Source organism: Sparus aurata, chromosome 21 (genome assembly GCF_900880675.1).
Source record: "Sparus aurata chromosome 21, fSpaAur1.1, whole genome shotgun sequence".
Lineage (NCBI taxonomy): Eukaryota > Metazoa > Chordata > Actinopteri > Spariformes > Sparidae > Sparus > Sparus aurata.
The window spans coordinates 24,428,407-24,454,855 of record NC_044207.1 but is presented as its reverse complement, the minus strand read 5'-3'; the positions used below and the strand labels follow the sequence as shown (position 1 = coordinate 24,454,855).

Here is a 26,449-nt window from a genome sequence, read left to right as displayed (position 1 = left end):
AAAAAAAAAGATGACCAATGCCATTTTCTTCTCTGACTTCCTGCCTGGCTCTGTGCAACTCAACATGGCATTCCTCAGAAATAGATTATGCACATATTTTCAATGGAGCGATCAGCTTCAGTGGCTGCGTCGCAGCCCAAATACAACACATCCATACCCAGTGCTATCAAGCGGTAAGAATACTTTTTTTTATCATTTCCTTCACTGTTTTGAATTAGGGAAGGATGATGTTTATTTTTAAATAGCTCTTTGAGTTAGAGCAATTTTCATGTGTTTTGTACATACTCACAGAGGAGTACAATGAGTTTCAATAAACAAGGGATCAGAAAATGGACCTGCGGATCTGCTCTGGATGCCCCTACCAGTAAAAACATCACAACAATTGTGCAAACTGTTCTCATCCTGTCAGACACACTGCCACTGAAATGCAAGTGCTTAGAATTGCATGTGCGGGGCCAAAAACGAAGGAATGCACAAACAAATACATAAACTTCATTTGGGAAGGAACTGGCAAGCATCTGTGTTTAAATGGTTGGTTGAAGGGGCGTGTCCACATGCTGGAAAGAGGAGGCAGCTGAAATATGTGTTAATGGTCACAAAACGGTGTCTTGCCAGTCTGCTAATAATATACTTTCCCTCCAGGGTGAGACACATCCATCATCTCATGTGCCTTATAAATAGAGCTTAAATGGAGGTTTTCACATAACAATCAGCTATTCTTGAGCTGAGGGGTTGTCAGTGGCTCATGAATCCAAGAGATGCTTTCTAACAGCATAACTAACTACCTTAACATCTTTCCTCCTAATTGCACTGTTTGCACTTTACTGTAGCCTTTCTCTCCTACTGCAGCCTAACTACACTCTGGTCTTAAATCCTCTGGTGAGGCAGACGTTGGGCACGGGGATGGCCGTTTTATTGCATTAACCTTAACTCCCTCTGGACCAATAAAACATGCTCACATGTGGTAGAGCAGCTCACAGCCGCACATGCACTTGCAAACATGCCACACACACATTACATTGTGGCAGTGAGAAAAGATAGAACATAGCAACTGTTTTAGGCATGTAGCCTTTCAACACAATAAGCCAAATGCTCTTCGCTTGTGCACTGCAGACAGTTACTGTTTAATTCATTTGCATACCGTCTACACAGCACGTTGTGTTCGTTATCAGAGCAATTGGAAAACTTCAAACCTGTAAAGCTGAATATTTGATGAAACCAGGTTAGCCAAATTGTAATATCTGAGCCTGGGTAATGCCAAACAAGGATAATCTAAAATTACAGTTTATACTATATTTTGTTGATTATCTTGTGCTTCCAACGTTGCTCAGAGAGCACCAGCAAGTACAATAGTGTTTGTCACAACAAATCAAATGACTTAGTAAAGCACTGTTAATTCCAAGAAGCAGTAAAGCTATAAATGTCAAGGCTCATTCATTTTACCATGCAAACTTGCCTCACCCTGCTTATAAACTACGCGTATAAGTACTTGCAGTACTTAGCCAATATGGCAGATGTGGCTGAAGAGAACCACATGCTTCTTCCTTATTTAGCAAACAAATACTTTTCTATCAAATAAATTCCAGAGATTCAAGAACACATATTTCTGACAACATACAGTCCTACAACATCATGTCCAGACTGCAGTGTTTGGGAGGTCCACAGCACTGTGGAAGAGAGAGAGAGAGAGAGAGAGAGAGAGAGAGAGAGAGAGAGAGAGAGAGAGAGAGAGAAAGAAAGAGAGAGAGAGAGAGAGAGAGTGAGTGTGTGTGTGTGTGTGTGTGTGTGTGTGTGTGTGTGTGTGTGTGTGTGTGTGTGTGTGTGTGTGTGTGCGTGAAATTGGTCAAGCTGTGCAACTGGTGGGTCTGCAAAGGACTGACCAGAACGGAGACTTTCTTTGATTCTTGATTGCTCTTTCTCCTGTTCTCTATTCTATATATAAATATATGTATATGTTTATGCATATATTGTCATCAAAAATGCATTGAAGAATTGTTATAGTGTGATGCCAATAGTTTAAAAGAGCAGGGAAAAAGGTATGCTGCCGTAGACGTTTATTGCTACTAAGGGGCAGCCTTGTACCTCCCAAAAGTTTAACATTGGGTTTTAAATTCACTTCATGTGACCAAAGGCTATAAATTCAATTCAGCACTTGAAAGTCTACCAAGAAGCTCAGCGTTACAGGTTATCCTTTCTCAGCGGGGGTGATAAATGGAGGATTAAGACAGGATCTAATCCTGTCATTGTGAACTTTTCAAAGAGGCAGACTAAAGTTTTAAAATCCGGTGCCATTTCTCACCTGCCTTTGTGTGACATCCTGCTATTCTCTGAGACAAAAATGTAAACATCCCAGTAAAATATGAACATCGAGAGGAGGTCAGTCACAGTTCTGTTTGCATTACCCCCTTATTCTTACAGCCAAACCACTGAGTAAGGTTCAAAAAGTCACCACTTCTGAAGAGGCCAGAAGAGACTGCAGAAAGGCCTGAGTTTCAAAACAAAAACGCTGACACAAATCATTCTTATGCCTAACCAAGCATACAACAGAGTAAACAGAACACAAAGTCACCATAGGGAAAATAAACAGTATCCTCTTTATGGATCCTCTTGAGAAATGGAGACATGATGGGTTGACCCTTGTGTCCACATATTCCTGAGGGCCAATCAGACAACAGGCTGAATAATGACACAGGCTAGAGTACAGCCATAAATCAATTATCTCTTGACCTGATGAGGGCGTGAGAATGAGAGTCCCATTTGGGAACAGCAGGAGTACTTGCTTTTGTATGTGTATGCCGTGTGAACACCTGTTTGTCCTTGTTATACCTTCACAATTTCAGCTATTTTGTGACGCATTCCTTATATGATTGCCTAAGGACAGAGACTGATGGAGGGGGCAGATTGGTGGGATGCATGTTGGCCACACAGAAAGACTTCGGAGAAATACAAGACATGTTTTCTATGTGCATTAACCTACCCAGTGAAATTTGATTTCTACAGCTGAGGGCAGGATTGATGAGTGTGCATGCATATTACCAGTTAGAGCTTACTGTGTTGTTTACTTGCGTCAACAGAACTAGTCCAGGCAAGCTATACGATCTATTTTTGCCATCTGAATTCTAAATCAGAAATTGATTTGGTCTCGATTTCGATCATGAGAATCAAAGGCAGGCCTGTCAGTACTCTCAGCATTTTTTTCTTTAGTCCCATGTATTTGCATGTTAAAATAACACTTTAAAGATGACACAGCTAACTTAGTGTTAACCCGCAGCTCCACTTTAAGACATCCCGTTTGCACAAACACCATTTGTACTGGAGTTACCTCCCACAACGCTGGAGATGTTGGGTTTATTTTAATTATTCTTTTAAACAGAGATCCTTTTTTTGATTTGTTTGGGAACAGAGTTCACTCGTGGGGAAAACTGAACTGAACAGATCTGAGAGCATTGCCAGAGATCCTTTATTGATTTGTTTTGGAAGAAGGTTTACTCAGGACAGATTCGACGACCTTGTAACAAACTGAATTTTCTTTTCTATCTTCCTGACAGGTGGAATTTTTTGCTAAACTCTGTTGATCTGGATGTAACAGTGAATTTGGAGGATGACACCCCTATTTACAAAAGGTATTTACCAGTGTATGTATGTATATATGCTCCTTTTGCAAATTTCATCACAAGGCAGGCTAGTGTAAGAAGAGAACAGCGATACAATCAACTTCAAGCAAACCAAGGCCCAGGGCCATCCCTCCTCTCAGGGAGTATTAGCTTACAGATAGCAGTGGTGGTCTTGTCTTCCCAGTTTATTTATCAAGGGATTACCCAGTAAAGCCAAGGGAACTTTCTCAGCCCCTCTCACCCCGAGCGGATAGCACTGTGGGATGAAGAGGGTTTGTTCGATCGGCAAAGACCCCCCTTTGCCACTTTTACATAATTTGCGTGCCAAACGTGTATACACACACAAACAGTCGGGTCACTTAATGCCACTGACTCTTTAACTGCATGAACAGTACCATATATGTCAGGTTTAGGAAAGTGAACAACAGTTAAGTGCAATTTCTAGTAGAAAGTCTTACCATTTGCAACGACAGTACACAGATCTTGCCACTGCAGTAGTTGGCAGAGTGTATTGAAATCATTTTTCTTTTTTTTCTTTTTTTTTTTTTAAAGTGATTGTATCATATCAACCATCCACGACCTTACCTAACACAATATCCACCTTTCAGCCAAACTTTCTGGACTGTATTAATTTATCCCAGTTATATAGACCTGAATGGCCTCAATGGGACATCAGCTCAGAGAGCTACGAACGACTGGTTCTGTGCCATTAGTTTTACGATCTAAAATTAACCTCAGGAATTCATTCATTTGTGTACTTTAGTGCACATGGTATGCATATGCACTGTGCGTACATTTTAAGACTTTACAATGGCTAGAAGCTCTGCAAAGAATAACTGCACATTGTCTCTGTTTTCATTCATGTCCATGCAAATGACTCATGGGACTGCTGCTTACATCCATTATCCAAACCACAGCCACTATCATCTCAAGATATTGGACATTCTTAACCCATTTTTTCTTGTAACCATGAAGTATGCACTAACCAGTGAAAATTAGAAAATAGAATAATATTCCGGTAAGTGACAGTAAAACATAACTGTCATATCCTGCTAATTGGGTTTAAATACATGATGTGGTGAGACTGTGTCAGATAAAAGATAAAACAGAAAATCAGAGGACTCTGCCTAGTACAATGTTGGACCACCTTTGGAACAGGATTTTCAAGCGATATGAATGTTTCAGTGAGGGTTATGCACAGTAACCAACTGCCAGACTAAAATAATGAGAGCAAGAGCAATTGGCTTGATTTGGTATTTACCTCACTGCGGTTACTAAATAAAGGAAAAGAAAAATGCAATCAGTAGCCAAGTAGAGGAATGAGAAGCAGGAAAGAAATTGCCGGGCCACTGGTTCATAGACTGGTGGGCTCTCTAGTCTACCGCACAGGAAGATCCTCGTTACTTTGGGAGCATGGTTGTTTATGATGTTTTCTCCAAAGAAAACCCAGGCATCAATTTTATTTCAAATGACTGAGAGTTTTTTCTGTCTGGCATCACGATAATTGTGTTTAAACAAGTACAATTTTACATCCCTAATTGCAACACATGAAAATAGAAAAGAAGGGCCAGCTACTTATGCAGGGTTTCCACGTCTATTTTTCACAGACTGCATTTTTCATCATTTTTAACCAGGGGAAATCAACTTACTGTTTCAGGTGCAGTATGCTTTATAAGGCACGCAGTTCTGCTTTGTCCCATCCAAATTACCAAAAAGTTGTTGAGGATCAACACTGGATAGTATGTTTAGCAGTTTATTATCACAATATACCTCCATCCAAGAAAAACAAACATATGTATAGCAACAATCCAGCCAAACAGAAAATCGTTTCCCCTTTATTTATGCATTAGGTGACTACTTGAATTTCGCAGGACTAGCAATGTTGTGGTGGAGGCCTTGAGGTTATTGAAGCAAGCTTGAGACTGGAAAGTTGCCAGTTCAAACCCAGGACCATCTGGGAAATACTGGGTGAGGTTAAGGGAATAAGGAAGTCTCTCTCCTCCCTCGACAACACTGTTTGGCTGTGTTTTAACCACACAAGGAGACAGATGGAGACTTTAAGGTGTTGACTTTAATCGGACCATTGTGGCCTCAAATAGCGGTCAAGCCAGGGCTAGGACAGTACAATTTCATTTTCTATCTATAGAACAGACAGAAAGCAGCATGTGAGTAATGGACAGTATTGAAAAACATGGGTGGCCCTGCTTACTCAAAAGGTGTTTGCATGGGAATTTGTTATATGCAGTCATTCAGTTAACAACAATTTCATTGGTCAGTCCCAGAACTATTCTCCAGGGACATTAAGTCCTAACGCTATGCATATAGAATCAACCACCAAAACATGTGTCTTATGACGATGGGAAAATCTCTATTATTAGTCGTGGCAGAATAAGGACAAAAAAACATGGTTGGTAGTGAGTGACGGAAAACGAGTGAGACTGTGAGCTGGTCTAATTAAAAGACAGACTTGATAGATATAGACTTGTTGATACAACTAGTAAGTGTCATTTGTTAATGTTAAGATGAGGCTGACCTAATACCCTCTTTAATTCGTTTTACATATGTGAAGTAACATTTCAGTTCTTGCGGGCAGAAACGATTAAAGCTGGTGACTATCAGAGCGGTTGGTAATTAATGAAAAACTGCTACAAAGACAAATTCATGATCAATTTTAAATGAATGAATACAAAAGAAAAAAAACACCATCAATTTATGGGTTTGGATCTATCCTAAAAATGATGTTTTCTGGAGATAATAATGTGCTGTAGCTTTGTGCCAAATGCTAAAATAGTCTTCAGCCTTTTTCAGTGTAGAAACATTCAGCATATATAACTCCCCCCCCGAACCACTCTTGGGCTAATTGTGACAGCTCTCCACTTGGCCTCTCCCAGAAAGCCTTGAGTGAGGGAGTAGAGATGATTTGCAACACCCACATCTCTTCCTGCCAATTCTTCATCGCCATCTTTTTAGGTCGCTCTTCATTCTTTCTAAATCACTTTGTCTCCATCTTTCTCTTTAGTCTTCACTCCCCTCTGTCAATCAGCCCCCCCTCGCCATCTTTTTCCCTCTCTCTTATCCGAATGATGTCAGTGTTAATTAAAGAGAGACTCGGTCCCTCGTATATCACAGAGAAAAGTCCTTGAGATTCCAATCAGCAAAGAGAACATTGAGTTTCTCTCTCCACACTGACGCTTGTTTACCCTGATTAAATCACTCACAGATGATCTAAAAATGAGAGGCTCTCCTTTTGCCGAGTAAATATGGGTGTTACTTTGGAGTTTGTTGACAACATTCGTCCATCTTTGTAAACAAATTTATGAGAATTACAGACACAGAATGTGGCAAGATGTCTCCGAGGATTCAAGTGGTGTTACACCACAGAGATGGAGGGCAGGAAAGGGAGACGGAGGAAGGTCAAGTGGGTTCATCTCGTCTGTGTCTGCGATATGGTGGAACATATGCTCACGAGCAAAGAAAATAATCTTGCGGATAGAAACTTCCACGTGTCCATTTGAAGCCTTCCGATGAACCAGCCATTGCCACTAAAATCATAACACAGATGCAGTGGGCATTCCCATTGACTTCACATCACCAGCTGCATGACAGCATCATGCCAGCTAGTTCAAGATTAAACCTGCAGTCTGGGTCCGTCAGGTTCAAATGAACGTCTGTGACATTGAAGCCCTTGCCAAACGAGTTCGCACAATGTCGATTAAGCCTATCACTGCCAGATAAATCTTTCTGTACTTTGGCATACAGAGTATTTAAATCTGCAGTCTGGGGTGACTTTTCCATAACAGTCCACCTGAAGCGATACATTTTACATCAACTAGCAAAGAGTTGAAGGAAGGGGGCAAGTGTAGTGACAGAGTAGGTTAGCAAATAGGAAAACTGGATAATTGTATCATGGACTGATAATGACAACTGGATGACGCATCGGAGACAGGATCGAGTGCCGCACAAAACCCAAAAAGTTTGATGTACAGGTATAAAAATACCAGGATCTTCCACATTGCTTCTGCACTGCAGGTTAAAAGGTGCTCAAACACCAGGTCAGGTTGGAGTATAAAGACATATACAGGAATGGCATGGAATATTTAAAGGGTAAGACAAGATGGGGAGGAAACATGGAGTTGGAAGGAGGGCTTACAAAAGGGTACAAAGGCCATGAGGCTAGGGGTGCTGACGCCATGGATTGAGACATCCAGTCAGAACAAGAACAACACAGTCCGTTTTGCCAGGATATTATGTTGTGGTGATATCTAATGTGGAGTGTGGTTGACCACATTTAATCTAAAGGCACAATTATCCAGAACCAAATGTCAAAGAGGATCTGATCAGAAATCCCATGAAGTGTTTTTTTTTCTCTCTGAAAACGTTGCAGTGTGATATTAAAACAGTTTAGAGAAGACGGAGGCAATATAACATAATGAGGAATCTTGATTTACTAGATAATGGACAAGGTGGAGGCACAAGCTCTGCAATATGTCATGGTGTTTTCTCTGTTACAGTTTAAACGTATTGCCCAAATCAAATTAAGACTCTGATGGGTCCAGTGACAGGATGAAATGAGTGTAGCGAAGACCGAAGGATAAGAGCCTTGTTGCTGATTATTATTAAAATTGTAAACAATAACTTGTGTGCCTGTCAACCCTTTTTTATTTTCTTTCTGTCATCTCTCTCTGCTGTCATTTCTTCATTTGTGTGAAACAGTCCATCTAAGCAGCAGGCGTCAGACTCGGAGGGAAAGCCCCACATCATTTAGTTTCCCTTCTGCGAACATTTCATCAACTTATAATCAACTGCATATCTGAAAAATTACATGATTTCGGAAATTATATGATTCCACTTTTCTGAGACACGGGTCACAGAGAAAAATAATATACTGCGGACCACTGCTTTATGATTAAGGCCAAATGTAATGGCCCAGCTATCAATCAAATGGTAATTGCTGACTGTTACAACTGCATTATTCATAAAGAGGAGAAGAAATGCAGGGATTTTTTTTTTTTTGTGGTGTTGAGGGCTGCTGCGTATTATCAGTAGCAAGCAAACATTACAAGAGGGAAGAGGGGAGCAGAAAAAGATGTGCGAGGGTGGCTAAGGAGAAGCGAGGCTGCACTCACCATCATTAGCTAATGGACTGCTGAGTAAGTCAGTCAGTCAGCCTGAGGCGGAGACATAGTGCCAAAGGCACACACAACTTAGAAAGATGGGTTAAGCTTATAGGATGGCCATCAGCGCATTTTGCGTCAGCTACCATTTCTGCTAACAGTCTTAAATATTAGACACAGAAACTGTATGTAAAGGCCTGAGGCTGTGTAGCTAATCCTTTTATATAAGGTGACCTCCAGAAGTGCTCTCTGCAGTAGTCAGAGACAGAGTTTCTCTCACAAAGTTTGAAAATCTTCCTCTGTCTTTCTATTATTTTTCATATATGTTTTGTGATATGGCCAAGTCATTGGAAATTATATTCAAAAAGTTATTCTGTTCATTGACTTGCTGTATTACCCAAGGCAGCCTGATACATACCGTACAACAATACGGGAAAATATCTGATGGTACACACAGTATATATCACGATATCACCCAATCCTTTACAGAAACCATGAAGATACAGAGAATGGGGCAGGGAAAGTAAAACAAGAAAGAGTGATAATTTTGTTTTCACACCAATGATATTCCTTTATTTTATTATGGGATACAGTAAAAGAAATAGCGCTTGCAATGTAAGCCTCTGCAGTCTGTTGAGGTGCCGCCGTGGTGAATGGAAACCTTCCAGTCATCCCACTGGCCCTTGTTTCCATTATCTAAAGGCCCAGGCTGCTATTATCATTCCTCCATAAGACTGTAATGAGAAGCTGGGGTAAAACCAACAAGCGGATAAGGTAGACCTGCATATAAACTGCTCTAATCTGGACCACTGTTACTATTTTCTCATAAGGAGACTATAACGCTCTCAGTGAATGAATGAGTGAGTGGATAAAGGTGTGATGAATACATGCTTCTGTGTGTGGAGCTTTACCTTACATACTACTCATCTTTAACAAGTAGAAGATATAAAGTTCCCCTCCAGGTCATATGAGCCATATTATTTTATGGTCGTGTCAATAAATAGGGTTTGTAGCCTCTGGAGGAAGAAACTCTGAGATGAACTCAACAGGGCAGCATTCAGAGGGAGAAAACCTCACTAAACATTGGAGCTACAATTTCCACTGGGGCCCAATAAGAGTAGCCACTTTTACTGGGTATTTTCCAATTTTCTCCTAATTGTGTCTACTTGACATAATCCAGCCCAAGGCTCCCCCAATATCCATAACCATAACCACTTCCCTCGACCCACGTTCACGCTCCATCTCAATAAGAGCAGGAATGTGTTAAAACACTGGGCCACATCACTATCAATAGCTGCCTTTCAGTCTCACGTGCCCCGCTAGTATTGTCACAGGGTGGGCCGCACATCTAGGCTTCTTACAGGACTTCTAAAACCTGATACCTGCACTCAGCGTGGCCATGTGTCTGCGTACAGTATATGTGTTATGAGCCGGGTCCTACCCTATGACGTATTGCAACATATAGTGCAGACTCTGTGTAGTCTGTAGAGAGAGGGAGTGACCACAAAATGGTTTGGGATAACATCCCAGTGTAAAACCACACAGTCACAATAATTCCTTTAATAACAACTCCATATAATATTCTGACTCGGCAAGAAAACAGAGTTACTTCTTTGTGCTTGACTTCACACATACAGCATACATTATAAAAATCAACAGCAGATTCAGCCAGGTATTTGCTCTTTATTTGCTTTGCAGTAAGACAGCAAGGATAATAGGTGTTTTTAAAATTGGGTGTACGTCTGGGAGGGGGGGTATGGAGAGTAAAGGTGAAAGTGGCTCCACTGAGACAGTAGTTGTGCACTGGAGACTTAACGGTTTTCCTTGACAGGCCACTGTGGCTTTATAAAAACATACTGCGTTTTTAAAAGGGCCATGGGTTCGAGGTAATACACGGCAATAGATCTATAGATAGTGTGTTATTGTGTGTGTGTGTGTAAGTGACTGAGTAAACTTAGCTGATCGTGTTTGCACTCTGGGCTGGGTGAATGCCTGCATGAAGCAATGAGAGCAGAGAAAATGGGAGCCACCAGTGTCCGACTGGAGGGGGTGGGGGGCACCTCCTTTATCAGCAACATTTCTCTGGGCCCTTTTTTCCAGCTGGCTGGGTCCAGTTTGTATGGCCTAGCTGGAACCCTTTCAATTCTGTCCCACTTGTCCCCGTGCTGGACTCCCTGCTCCAGGATTGCCTGCCACCCCATGAATACCAAGCAGGCATGCACACACATACGTACAAACACACACGAAATACAATCTGGGTCTCTCTCTGCATAGTTGCATTAGATCAGTCTTTAAGCCCGGCAACCAACACCCCTCTGTCGGAGCGTGCATGTGTGTATACAGTAAGTGTTGCATTTGGATGCATGTATTTAATGTGAGTGTGTAATTTAGACCATTCAGGCTCTGCAATGTTTCTTTACAACTTTTAAAAGGACCACACCAGTGGTTCTTTATGTTTAAGCCGATTAACTGCAAATTACTTGCATTTTATGTGACTGCCAATCGTTCTCCACTACAATTGCTATACATTAACAACATTAAACGTCTTTTTCACCTTCTGGACGGACATTCGCTGCGGTTCATTCTAGTACACTATGACTCCTTTTCTACAGGGAGTACTGAAACCTGCTTGCAAAAAGTAATCTGTCACAGTGACCAAAGTTACTTTCTTGTTGCATGCTGATTGCTGTATTTTTACACGGGAAATTCATGATCTGAGCTGTGATAAGAAAAATCTAAGATTTGGCTTGCAGTCACATGCTTTATTGTCAACACACCATATACTGAATAAATGAAATAAACTTGAAATTTAGATCACTGAAATCAAAAGCAAGTAGGCAATTCTCCTAGTAGTTTTTTCTCTGCACCACCACCTACTTGCACATGTCTTTCGTGTCAACACTTCAAAGATCACGCTGCATAGCTGCTGGTGTCTGTGTCAGTGTAAGGAGGAGAATTAATCTGGCATTTCTGTGTATTATCCAGTCAGTTTCTTCAGGTGTTGCCCAAATTGAATTAAACTGATTCAGACCCCTACTAGACTAACAATAATATTGGTGATGGCAATAACATGTAATTGTAATGTAATGAAGTGAGAAACCATCCCTGGAAACAAAACAAATCAAATCAAAATTAAATGGCCATGGATTCTGAATGTGGACATCACTTTACTATCAATTCTAAATAAAAAAAGAGTTTTGCAAAATATCTAAAAAATAACAACACAGCATGTTTTAGAAGATGTGTGGCTGTAATATACCGTGTAAGGCACATAAGCATTACAGCATAGTGTGGTACACAACTGTGATTACTATTTTCCATAATAGATAAAATGATAATAAGGGATTACAACTACAAATTCATTAATGACATTACAGTAAGGGACTGCTTGTTCGTTTGCCAGGAGATGGAAGGATGATAGAGGAGGGATGAAGTGTGTGTCTGTGTGTTCAGCTGAGACACTGATCTGGAGCTGATAGCTTTGTGTAGAGGTTTAGGTGGGAGGAGGCAGCTAGCGTCTGCCAAAGGAATGGAAATACACCTAAATTGTTAAAGGGCTGAAACATGCAGAACTAACTGCTATGATCCTTTAAGTAACAGTGGCCAGCACACTTTTTCTTCACTAGGTCACCACAGTTATCACAGTGGAGGACTGCAACTACACAATAAGTCAAATGAAGCCGGAGTTTAATCCACTAACAGCTTGCACATTATGGCTTCTATAGTGTCGTCTTACAGTTCCAGCACAGTTCTGGGAACTGTTCCAGTATAGACTTGTCCACAAGTGGTCCCATTAAAGATATTAGGGAACAACTGCTCCCTACATAACCCTGTCAACATTTGAAACATTGTTCTTCCCTTCTCCGGTCTCACATTCAACATATCTACATCACAGAAAGCCATTGTCTAACAGAGTAACTCAAGGTGTCGACAAGATATGAATCATAAAAACTCATAACTGTAACACATCACAGCCGAGATGGAGAGAGATGAGGATAAGAGAGATGCAGAATGGGAGAGCAGTCTATTCCCACAAATCGGTGAAGTCAAGTAGTACAGCCGCCTACTAAGTAGAGATGGCCAGAAAAGGTGGTAGAGGCATGATGTTTGGAACTCTTCAGATCATGCCCCCAGAACACATGTTCCAAGTGTTCTTAAAGATTAATTCAAAAACACTGAATCTACTCACACTGCATCAACAACCTTAAATGTAGAAGAGAGAGGGAAAAGCAATAGGGACTAAGATGCTAGTAAGAATAAGACAACTTCCTTGATGATGTAAATATAAATATAAATCTCTCGTATAGAAAGAGTCAGGTGTTGTTTAAAATTAGAAGATGTGTGAGAAGTATTAAATGAAAAAGCTTATTTGAAGTATTATTGACATGCAAACAGAACTATTACTCATTGTATCACATCTGACCTGTCCAGGGTTCCCACACCTGCTCAAAAATCAAATTCAAGGACTTTTCAAAAACTTTTCAGGCTCCATTCCCTCAAATTCGAGGACCCAACACAGCACAGTTTGGATGAGGATCAATGTTAATTACTGTTATCAAACTGAGAATTTTTAAATTGCGAACAAGAAGGGTTTATAGAAGTTCACAGACAGCAGTTAAACACAGAGACTTGAATGTGTGAACACTTCTCAGTTGTTCTGTATTATAGTGATGACAACTGGAGACAGTATAACATTGCCTATTTCCTTATATTTAGTTAAAAAAAAAAAGAAATAAAGAAAAGAAAAAGAAAACTCCAATTTCTTTTCTTGCACAAAATCTATTTAGCTCTTTCTATGATCTATGTCAGTTTTACACATTTTCAAGGCTTGGTTTTTCTTCCTTCAAATTCATAAACTTTCAAGCATTTCAAGGAGCTGTGGGAACCCTGTGGGTCATATGTATGACTTTGGTGCAGGGATATGTGTAAAATGAGGAAATAATTAAAAAGATTTGATCTCTAGTTTTAAAGTCAAAGTACATTGATGTAAATTAAAAAATGAGACATAATTGCTAATTCCAGATATTTTGTGTTATATTCAGTTTCCCACATCCAAATGTAAAACTACATTTTACAAAAGGCATGTGGTTGTACGCCCAGCATGCAAGTGCACCAAATCCACATTTTTCTCACTTTCATTACAGTCGATGAGGAATCAATAACATTCCCATACAGTCTGAACCTAAACAACAATGGTGATTTTTAGCTGCCTTTTCATTCTGTCAATTTAGATCTCCTCTAGCCTCAGCTCAGTATGTATTTCTTTGGAGGAGGCTGAACTCTTTGTTTTAGTATAAACATTATTTTTCTCTGAATAGCTCCAACACTGTGCCAACATTAATGCAGTGTGCAGGGTTCTTTGTTGCATCGGTGGAAAAAATAGCTCATAACCCATGAGCAACCTGCAAAAGCTTTCCAATCAATACACTGGACATTGCCAAGGTATACGTAGAACACAAAGATGTTAAACAAAAAGGTTTGGAAGCTTTTTCATGTGCCATTAAAGCTGCTGCTAATGTAGTGTATACTCACCGTGGCTGTGATGAGTGGACCGTGGAGCTGTGCATAGAGTAAGGCCTCGTTGACGTGCCCCCTGACCCCCAGCAGGGCTAGTTCCAGGCTATGGTGCCCAGCCATGGCGTGGGTTAGTTGCTCCAACAGGCTGGTATACCTCCTCCAAGGCTGATCCAGCTCGGACACGCTGGCCAAGCAGCCTCGCATTATATTCAGACAGTAGCCTACACAGGGCTTGATCAGCGTATAGCCGCTGCAGTGGGAGCAGTACACCATCTTCACAAGGCCCTTCACACACTCTTTGCTCAGGCTGACATGTTCTGTGGCGTTCATCACCTCCAGACCCTCCTCCAGGGCCAGGCCCAGTTGTCGCCCGGCTCCAAGAGCCCCAGCCAGCTCTTGGGCCATGACGGCTGGATGAGGTCCAAAAGGGTTGACATCTTGCCTGATCATACGAAGACAGTCACCCATTTCATTTCCCATCATCATGCTGCCGTCAATGCCTGGATTGATAAGCTTTGTGTAGACAAGTGGGAAGAGGTTGTTGTAAAATTGGTGAACAGAAGCCTCCACAGAGACGTTGGCCCCACGGAGGTAGAGGGAGAGCGAAGAGAAGAGTTGGTTAACATGGGGTAGGGCATGGCGGGATATGGATGTGTAGGTTCCCTCCAACAGAGAACTCAGGTGACCCTGAGAGAAGGACAGAAGGTACTGGAACATATCTGCAGGGAGAGCAAAAAAGAAACAGAGATAAGGGGTGGAAGTGTAAAACAAGGGCATATGATATTTTATATGAGAGGATTACTGAAAATCATTGATGACATCATTTACAAGCTCTCCATAAAATGGCAAAGGTATTCTAGATGTAATCTCGTATCCAAACCCTGGCTCTTAATCAGCTAAGCTTGGCTTGTGTGTATTGGGTTGAGAAACCAGTGTCAAGTTACTTTATAATGCGGTTGGATATCAATGTGAATGAAGTCATCGCCCCAATAACTACGTCTTAAGCAGACAGTCTGTCTCTCTCTATCTTGACAGACAGAGACAGAGAAACAGGGAGAGAAATAGAGAGAACTGAGCAGCAATCCTGATATGAACAGCAACCGTAATCAGTTTGAATTTTCTGTGACATACTGTATATTCCAGATTCTACAGTGGTGTTTGACACACACACACACACACACACACACACACACACACACACACACACGTACACACACACACACACACACATATGAATAGTGGCCTCATCAAGTTCTTATGTCATTTCCTGGTGAGAAAGTCAAGCTGTTAAACAATCAATGATGTCAGTGCAGCGGCCGATTAGTGCCAGTGAAGTGCCGCTTCTTGCTAAGCAAGGTACAGTTAGAGAGCAGATATAAGCAGGGTGACAGTAGGTCAGCAAGGGGAAGGAAAACGCTTTTAAAAAAAGAAAAAACACTCTCTCCCTTGTTTTTTTATTTCACCCTTTTCTTTAATATGCTCCATCTCTATTTCAGTGCTCACTGATATTGTTTACTGTTGAACAATTATGCTGTACTACACAGCAACTACAAAGAATAACATGTAAATATTATATACTTTGTGTGTGTGTGTGTGTGTGTGTGTGTGTGTGTGTGTGGGTGGGTGGTGTGTGTGTGTGTGTGTGTGTGTGTGTGTTGCTGGTGTGTGTTTGTGTATGCGTGTCCTGGACACAACACTCTCCTCTGGGGTGTGATGTCAGCTTAAAAGCATGCCAGGACATGAAGGAGCAGTAGCAACTGTACAGAAATTGAGACTGGAGAAGGAGGGTGCCAACATACCCACACCCCCACCACTATACCATACACACACACACACGTGTATACATATATACACACAATACACACATACATAAAAAAAAAACAACTAATAAGGCCACAGTTTAAAACAATTCTGCATACCGTACTGACTGCTAACCAAATGTTACTAATCAATAGTAAGTACCGTGGGTTTAAGTTTTTAAAAATATGTTTGCTTAATTTAAACACGTTCATTAATAAGAAAACCTTTCAAATAATGGATCTATTTCACTACATGGATTGTTGAGTATGTGTGTGTTTGTGTGTGCCTGTGTGTGTCCAGCCCCTCCCAGCTCACAGACAGAAGGATAACAACAGTTATGTCCTCCTCAACAGCTGCACTAATATGACCGCCGTCTGTGACACACGGGGACTCCCCACTGGCTAGTAAAAGGCACAACTCATTTATAACGCATCAGAAAACACCATAATCATGATCGAAGCTACCTCAGCCCACATTACATTTAACGTTGTAGCCTTTTGGGCTCTGAAGAGTGTGACTTGAGTGTGACAGAAATAAAGCAGATAGACATGACAAGTAATGGTCTGTTTGGGATTATTACTGTAAAGCGAGGGGTGACAAGATGGAGTCTGAAAGCAGTCAGGGAGACCTCCAGAGATGTCTGGCTAGAGACAGAAGAAGAGGAGCAACTAAATGAGAATTGCGAGAAAAAATTGAGAAAAAGCATTAGATTGGCAGAGAAGTTGCGAGGCTACAGTTTCAGTTCCACTTCACTGTCTCCTATAAGCCTGTGGGGCTGCAGAGCTGGTGCCAGTGTGAGGTCTGCCCGCTCGCCTGCCAGTCAGGCCACAAGGCTCAATAGCCACAAGAAATTTACACCACAAGATGTACCCACAGGCTTAGGTCACATTGCATTACATAATGTTATTATAAAATGATCACGCTCAGAAATACCATGGTCTAATCTAAATCTCTGTGAGACGTGGAGGGAAAAACTCGACAAGTCTACGTAACAAGAAAATCAAGTTTTCTCATGAATATGGGAGGTGAATTTTTTTAAAATTATGTTTTCTCAAGAGCACCATGACTGGATGCACATCTTTCAAAGGGTTTATGACAGGATCATTAAATCCTTAAGACATTCCGTACTTGTTAAAAAAGCGAATTACACTTCTGCCAAAAGAGTGACACAGGGAGAGAACACGAAAGAGGAAAAAAAAGGAAGAGAGTGGGTGACTGCCAGGAAAAATGGAATAAAAAGAAGCAACTAGACTTTTGAACAAGGAAAAACAACTACTGTACAAGTGGACTCCACCTTGTGAACATGCTCTGACATCTGGATTCATTTGGCCCCTGGGTCCGGAGCACTTCCCCGTCTCTCCATGGCTGTAACTTCAAACATGTCCCTCTCTGAATGTACACAAGAGGGGCAGGAGTCCACCTTTCTTCCTCTCCACACTCCCTCTGACAAACAAAAGAGCTGGATCCCATGATTCATTCAGTTTCAGCATCACTTATTTTCTGTTCTCCATCAAGTTCTCTCCCACGCTCAGATGGATCCTGTTTTTCATTCTGCGATAAATCAAGTGCAATCGTTGTGGGTTTCTCTGTTCTTTCCAGAACTGGGAAACAGGGTGATAACAAAAAACAAGAAACCAGCAGCTTTTTAAGTCCTAACTACCACTGCATGATAGTCAATTGAGTGTGATTGTTCCGTCTGACCACTGTGTCAGAATCTGGATTTGACCACACTCCATTCAGACAGGGAGTCGTGGGTGGCTATCATTACCATGTCACAGTCTCACATCAGAAAGACTTTTGGGAAATGAAGTCTGTCTGGAACTAGGCTTTTTTGCATGAAGCAATTATCTTTAATTTCCATGGAAGTTCAAAATTCAAAACACATAATTGTCAAGCTAACTATACAGGAATAAATTAACAGGCATGCTTTGTCTGTTGGCCTTTGGGGATAATCTGACATGCACTCCTCTCAGAATAAACAGGCATTAAATGGATAAAAACGCACCACTGGCAGAGCATAGGACACCTCTGTTCTTCAATGGTCTAAACATTGTAGGTATTTATGTTTCTGGAATGGGAGATTATACTACCTTGTTTCACCAATGCCAGGCAATGGACATTCTCTGAGATCACTGGGCTTAAATCATCCATCCATCTATACATCCATTTTCTTCCATTTATCTGGAGTCAGATTGTGGTGGCAAATGGCTGAGTGAGGTTTTTTTTATTTTTTTTTATGGCCTTTCATGGGTTTATTCGATAGGACAGCTTGGGAAATGGGAATAGAGAGAGGTGGGATGACATGCAGCAAATGGCCGCAGGTCAATTTCAAACCTTTCCTCAACTCTGGGGTCTCTTCCCGAACCACCTTAACTGGCTACTTTTAATACAATGGAATAGCATCTCTAATCTGAGCTCCCTATGGAGGCTGAGCCCAGCAACAAGGAAACTCATTTTGGCCGTTTGCATGTGCAATATTGTTCTTTCGGTCACTAACCAAAGTTCATGACCATAGTTGAGGGTTGAATGCAGATGGACTGGCCAAAGGTCTGGTACAATGACGGCATTACTGATGACGCCGCTCTAATCCGTTTGTCCATCCCACGCTCCATTTTCCCCTCATTGGTGAACAAGATCTCAAGATTACTTGAGCTCCATCACATGGGGCAGCAATCCATTCCCATCCCAGAGGGAGCAATCCACCATTTTCTAGTAGAGAACCATAGCCTCAGATATGGAGGTCCGCTTCACACTAGGCTGCAAACTGCTGCAGTGCGTGGGTTCTACTTTACAATCTGCATGGAGACCCAGTGTTTTACTGGCCCAATTAAAGCTTACATCTCACTATTGTGAAGCTGCCACAATAATCCAGTCAAAACATGCACAGTGGCAGCTTTATTTTAAACCACTTTTACACAGAGAAAGATGCATGTATGTTCAGTCTAACTCAGGAGTACCGTCCCATTTGGTCTTAGGGCCAAAACTCAACACAGGACAACGCAGCACCAGACAGCCACAACAGGAGAATATTGTTATACAGGAGCTTGACAAACTGGTTATATTGTATGACCAGTAGTAGAAGAAGTTGATGTAGTAGTTATTAGTTAATAACTAAATAAAGCCCCTACGTGTAGTACTTGAAAATTTCTGACTTTGGTGACTCCTAGTGGTGGTATCAAAAAAGACACTGTGGCAGACAGCGATGCACTTGAAATGAAATTGAATGAAATTTGATGAGTGAAAACATTAAGAAAGTGAGACAGTCTACTGAGCTCGGCAAAGCATTTCCTGGAGCTAAAGAATGCAGCATTTCTGAAATCCCCATTCATAATTTCATAGAATTCTCAAACTCAATTACAAATAACAAAATCCTGGAAATGTAATTTGTCCCATTAGATAACAGTACCGATGTTTTCAGATGTGGCTTTTGCTCTAAACGATGCATCAGGTTTTTATTGTGAGGTGCACTTGAGCCTTTGCTTGTTAAATTCAAATTAAAATCATTTGTACAGAGTGTCAGATGATTGGAGGACCATTAAAAACACACAGTGCAGCAAAATACACTCTAAGGAAAATCAAAGGTTCCTAATTTCACATGTGTATGCAAATACTTTAATTCAACAAGTAGAAAGTTGATAATGTTTGGCCCTGCAGCTTTTCCCATTATAAACCAGCTGTATAGCCTCGGGTTGAAGGGTTTATGCTTCTAAAAGAGAGAGCATCTTTTATTAAGTGCAAATATGAGAGCGAGTGTGTTTGTATTTTTAAGTATGTGCATGTAGGCCTGTAGAGGAGGCTGTGCATGTGAGAGTGTATTCTCGTGCGTGCTTGTGGATGCGGTAATATTGTGATAATGAGGTAGGAGACACTGTTCTCATACCATGGAGCTGTGGGCCGTCCTATCTTGGCAATCAGTCCTGACTGGACCTGACCAACCGTCTTCTCAGGGAAATATTTTAATCCTATCGTGGGTTTGGGTTTCATACAGGTCACCACACAGATATATGACATAGTGACACATGTGTAGATTACATATCCTTCTTTTAATTAGTAGAAATACTGTATACAGAATAGGGCCATCTCCCACTCAGCACTGGTCATCTTAGGTTACACGGGAGAGGTGCAATGTCATACAATCTCCCAGCCTCTAACCTTTCAGCAAACTGTTTAATGGTAATAAACTATTAATATATCAATGAATCAATCTGTTGATTCATCATACTTGTTTGGCAAAATCACATGTCTAAAGTCTAAAGTGGGAACATGACTCATCTGTCAGACAACACGCGCAGACATGCTGTTCGTGCAAATTTGACCTGCACCAACTGGGGCGCTGCACTCCTGGCTAAGTAACTGTGACTCCACAGACCCCTAGAAAAATCCACATACGCAATCACAACAAATGTCTGTGCACGGATCTCAGCAAACCCTGGCCCCAAATCCTAATATGCTTGTCAGGGGGCTAACAGGTGGGATAATGAGCTTGAGAGGGAGGACAGAAGGAGTTGGTGGTGGCAGAGAAGGAGGTGGAGGGTGGGGGCGAGCCCCCCATCTCTCCATCAGCATTCCGGTAATTAAAAAGGCAGCCACGCTATATCAAAACTTTGTAACATAAACAATTCCACAGATGCCAGGGGCATTCGGGGTGCACTGAGCTATAATGTGATGGGGGTGGGGGGTGGGGATCACTGCTCTCTGCTCTGGCCAAAGTAGGGAAACATGATCGAAGGCAGGGGAATGAGTAAACGAGAGAAGGACGGGGACAGAGGAGACAGAGCATGGGGGCAGTGGGTGAGGGGCAGAGGGAAGGGTTGTTCAAATGGCTAATACCATAAAGGGGAGATGTGGAAGGCCAGCCTGAGGGCAGACTGTTGACAGGCTGATGGACAGCACCTCTGCTCCTAAGCATTAAGGGGGCCACAGGCCTATAGAAACCCCCCATTTGTCTTATGTTTATTGGTATATAAATCACAGTGTCCCTTTTGATATAGTGCTAGCAGTGAAGAGCAGCACAGTGTCGAATACAAAAAGCATTTGCATTAATTGATATCTACTAGTGCCTGTTACACAAGGAGTAATAACCTCTGACACTCAAATACAGCATCAGAAGCATTACTGCAAATACAGCACGTAGTTTCATATCCTTTTAACATCCTACTGTTTTGATCTTCAGACTGTAGAAAAGTATTGTATATCCACAAAGACACGAGAATTTTAAGAAAAAGTCACTTCCATGCAACAGCATTTCAGCTACCAGTAGCTTATTGCTTTGCAGACTGCAACATTGCGGGGCAAATTTAATAGAATCGAGGCATTTTTCCCAAATCTGGCAATGTTAATGACAGCCTGGGTTTTTGTGATAAGCAAACAAAACTTTGTCAAGCTAATGAGTTGTCACATAAATGGAAACTGATGATGACTAGAAACAGCCAGAGAAAGAGACTGGACTCCAGTTTTTGTTAGAAGGGAAAGAAGGAAACATTTAGGCTAACATAAGATTAACATGAAACAGACCCTCGGACCATTTCTGAGGTGTGAAAGGAATCCAAGATGAAAGGGAGTCTAATGAAGAATTTTCCACTTTTTGTTAGCAGGTGTGGCAACTGTTTTCATTTTTCAGCTTTAATATGAATTGAGCATAGAGGGTCACTTATGCATTGTTTCAATTATGGGCCCAAACTACTCTTTGATTCGGTCTAAACCCTTATGCTCATGCCATTAAAAACAACAAAAAAAAGTCCTCCGATCCATTTTGTGGGCTGAAGTAAATCAATGGAAAATACAAAATAATCAAGATAAATGTCTAAACAATATTTGTGAAGGACAAATTCCATCATATTCCTCAAACCAAGTGAAGTATTAAGAGTTTTCTGGAGATAGACTATGTTGCGGTCGAGTTAAGAGCAGACCCATGTAAACCCACTGTTCATTTTGGCAACCAGAAAAGCAGACATCATATCATGGATCATACAACAGGACATGGCTGGGTAGGGTCAGAACTAGGGGTGGTTAATCGGCCCAATTTCCAGATTCGATTCGATTCCGATTATTGAAGTCTCGATTCGATTACAAATCGATTTTCGATTATTAACGATTATCGATTCCATTTTCAGATATTAACGATTATTGATCTTTCATTTAACATCAGTCAGCTGCTGAATTATTTTACTTATCTTTTGAGTAACACCTCACAGCACCTTCAATGTTGTATAGTGTAACTGTAATATCAAAATTATTATTTTTTAATTTGTTTTAAATGTAGTGTTTCACTGTTAAAAGAAAGCTGCCAAGCTCAACAGCCGGACTCATGTTAGAAGCATTGTTGGTGACGAGAACCAGGGCGTGTTTCTCTATTCCCCACTCGTCTGCCATTGCTTTGAGAAACTCACACATATTTGTGCTTGTGTGGCTATCATCCATAGCTTTCGTCTGAAGTACGTAGGACATTAGCTTCCATTAACTGCTGGCATAATGAGCTGTAATGGTCACATATGAGACTGTAGCTCTGGATGTCCAGGCATCGCAGGTTATTGCTACCCTGTGAGCAGAGTTGAGGGAGTCTTGCACGGAAAGGTTTGTCTCCTTGTAAAGATTTGGAATCGATTTAAGTGTGAAAAAGCTCTGGGATGGTATAACATATCTTGGCTCCAGACTGTGGACCATGTAGCGGAAGCCATTAAGAGGAGGACTCCAGTTTGTATTACTATTTTAAAAAAAATATATATATATATTTTTTTTTAAATCGATTTTTGGAAATTTAATAATTGAATCATAATCGTCAATATTATAATCGCGATTAATCAATAATCGGTTTTTGTTCACCACCCCTAGTCAGAACAACATTTTTTTTTGCCTATCCATCTCTCCCATTATTGTACCTCCTCCTCTGAAATACAATGGATGAATGACTGCAGGATCAGTGAGTAAAGCTCACCGTGGGGACTCCTTAATGGTGCACTAGGAGCCATAGAGGCGAGGAGGAAAAAGGATAGGAAGCAGAGGAGTGTCCAACACAGGGCGTAATGAGGAAAGTGGGTTGACGTGAATGGGGGAGTGATGAAGTGAGGTGGTGGTGAGAGATGGGAGGGGGACAGCCAACTTCATCATAATTTGGGCAGAAGTAACAGTGTGAGTCACAACGCAGAGACATGTACAGCATGATGCTCAGCCACTTATGCATTAAAAGCACACATTAAGCACACACCCTGATCTCCCACAGGCGTCAGATGGAAGCGGCTCTGCCTTTCTGACATCTGGCCAATTTGTGATGTTCCTTGCTCCCTCACGCTATGTCTTCTCCCAGGATGACCTTATTTTGGTTAAAGTCCACCATCCTCTCTCTTGACAACATCTACCTTTTGATAGATGGGTGAACATTTTCTAAGTCTTCTTTAAGTCTGTTCATTTTGCTGGTTATCGGACATTTTCTGAAAAAATACTCTACTGTCAGCTGTTATTCATGGACATGTGTGCAAATACAGATCTATATCTCAAGTTTTTATGCACACACACGCACACACATTTTATGGCTTGTGGGATCAGTCTGGAAAGCACGGGTGCAGCAGAGACAGACAGGACACAGGAAAAGGCCAGGCTGGACCAATCAGCGGCAGTTGAGTACAAATCCCATCAGCCAGACAGACAGATTGTGTTCCAGAAAAGCCAAATTCTCTTGGACAGAGAACAAGCCCCGGGAGATGCGACTTTGTCTGATTACCAGGAGAACTTCCTGGACATCAAGCTTATTGTGCTCATATGATAGAAGTGAGACTGATGAAGCTTTGTCTACAACACAAGTGTTTGTCCACGCGAGCTGGAAGGCAGCGTCAGAAATAGTACAGTATTATCAGAAAAGCATTCCATGAGAGAAAGGGGTTGTGTTGGCGAGAAATAAAGGGGTATTTATCTCAGATTCATTTCATGCTAGTATGTCAAATTATGGGTGAGGAGACTGGCAGCAGGCTAATCTACACAGACCTCATATTTGTTTAGGCACTGGATGTAATATTGGGGAGCACGGATGGTTAGTAAGGAAGACCGGGGCACTTGGGGAGCAGAATAACAGTGATGAAGTAAAATGAAAGGAAACTTTTGGGGTGAAGAAGGAGAATTCTGTGTTTATGGTTTGATTCTGTGGAGCGCACTCTTGGCAGCGGGGTTATCTTTGAGAAATGGATTCCCTGCAGCGCACATGCCAGCAAGCAAGCAGTTGGCGTGGTGCCCACCTAGACACAGCATGCTCTTGCTGACAGAGCATGGACCACAGATGGAGAGAGACACCCAGGAAGAGAGGGAGTCGTCAGTACACGGTAAATCTACAGAGCAAAACCTGTTGATTCAACGATCCTTAAAGGCAGACCACAATATACACACGCCCCTGATAGAACCACGTTCAAACACACCTGTGCACACTTTCACTGAAACTTTGCTTTAACCGTCTGCCCTCCCTCCTTTCTCATTTTTTCTCCTCTCACTTTCTAGGCCCAACTCCCTACTCCTCTGAGCTCTCGCACATTCATGCCGAGGTGAGAGGGGCAGATGAAAAGCGGAGGTAATTAGGGAAGCTTTGAGTGTGACTTTATGACTGCGAGAGGCTTTGAGCTTTTCGCCTCTCTCCTCCCTCCCTCCCTTTGTTCTTTCCCTCTTTTCCCAAGCGAGCCCCGAGTCCTGCTTACTCCAAGGGGAAACGCATCCTGCCCTTATGTGTCATGTCTACACAGGAGATTAGGAAGGCGTAGCTAAAACACAAACATGCTTACAACACACGCACACACATACACACAGACTTGCAATGAATACGCAATGTATTCACTCCACTATTAGGTCCATAAACACGTCTCCCCTCCACCCTGTATGATTAAATGAGACATGTAGGGATGGATTCCGGATATCCTCCCTAATTTAAGCATGAGCTCATGGTGCACTGCAATGTCATCCTGTGTCCAAGCATCAGCCTCTAGAGCAATAACCCTGTCGGTCAAAACATCTGCAGACACGGAAGAATACACGCAGACATGAAGTGAGAGGGAAAAGATTATGATGTGAAAGAGTACGGGCTAAAATGATCACAGGCAAAATGTCTGAGAGAACTTCCAGACAAATGCAGAGAGATCGTAATATAGATAGGAGGACTAGTGCCTGATAAAAGAATGGAGATAGGACACAACAGCCAAGTGATTCATCATTCCTATCACTTGCACACACACTTCTAGACATGCAGTCACACATGCCCTCATTTATAATACATAAATCATCACTATTTAATAAAAAAAAGAACATTCCCTTTACATAGGCTGTGTTGTGCAAGCCACCCAGGACGATCCTCAAAGTCAAAGTGAAGAACACAAAGGAATCTTAATAGCGGTTTCATCTGGGGTAGCTTGGAAACAATAAGGCTTTAAGCTTGATATCCTTGTCTGTCTGCCTGTCTGTCTGGATGTGAAGGGGAAATGTGAAACATTGGGGGTGGGGGTGCAAAGAGCAAATACTGTCTAGTGTCTCCAAGCAGGCAATCAAACTCCTAAGGGGGCAAAGAGACAATTACAGTAGGGTGAAATCAGCCACCTGTGAAAGCCTGGCGAGACAAACAGTCACAGGGGGAGACACACGAACAAACCATGCAGACAGTGTTTCTCACTTCTCTGAGTCCTCCTAAGCCCCTTTCACACATGCAGTCTAACCCTGACAAGTTCAAGAATATTTCCTGCATTGGGTCCTGTGTGAATGGGAGAAGGGACTGATATTACATCAATAAATAATACATTTACCTGGGGGATCAATAAAGTATTTCTGATTCAGGGAAATCTGCACCTCCAATTGCCCACCACAAGACCAAATAACATTTCAGGGAAAAGGCTAGTATAATAATTTCATGAATGAAAGCATTGATATTTCAAGAACAAGCACATAAAGGGTTATGTCATCTTAAAAAACATGCTTTCACAAGGAGCGAGCAAACTAATCACAGACTCTGATGGTGACGTACGTGAATCAGCAACTTGTTTACAATTTAGTATCACAAAAACCACTACTAGTGTACATCTACTTGTTGAATATTTAAATAGTCACATCTTCTGTTGCGTACAAGGACATGACTTTTGATGAGATAATTGGCATGCATAAGGATTGCATTACCGCCATCTACTGGACTGGTTCCTTGCCCGATATTTTCAGGTATCGCCATGAAATATGTGAAAAAGCTCAAGATTGAAATGTTTCTGAAGGAAGCTACATGTGTGAAAGTCAGTAGTGGTGACTGATCTACGGGAAACCGTTTTTCTGCATTCTGCCATTAACTTCAGAGGCCCTCCAGTATCCCTTTGCCTCAGGTCGTGGATTTGATCATTTTGTCTCTTGCAAACACTCACACGTATGCTATCTCCCAGGACAGCGGGGTCTGGAGAG

The 26,449-nt window shown here is 41.7% G+C and overlaps 1 protein-coding gene across 6 annotated transcripts in view; it reads right to left on the bottom strand.

Moving 5' to 3' along the window:
• Positions 1 to 26,449, bottom strand: part of gpc5c (glypican 5c) — a 106,750-nt gene that overhangs the window by 61,936 nt on the left and 18,365 nt on the right. For all 6 annotated transcript variants that reach the window (XM_030402386.1, XM_030402387.1, XM_030402388.1 and 3 more), the window contains one exon: positions 14,261 to 14,964. In XM_030402386.1, coding sequence (XP_030258246.1) covers positions 14,261 to 14,964 — 704 coding nt within the window. The remainder of the gene's footprint in view (positions 1 to 14,260; positions 14,965 to 26,449) is intronic.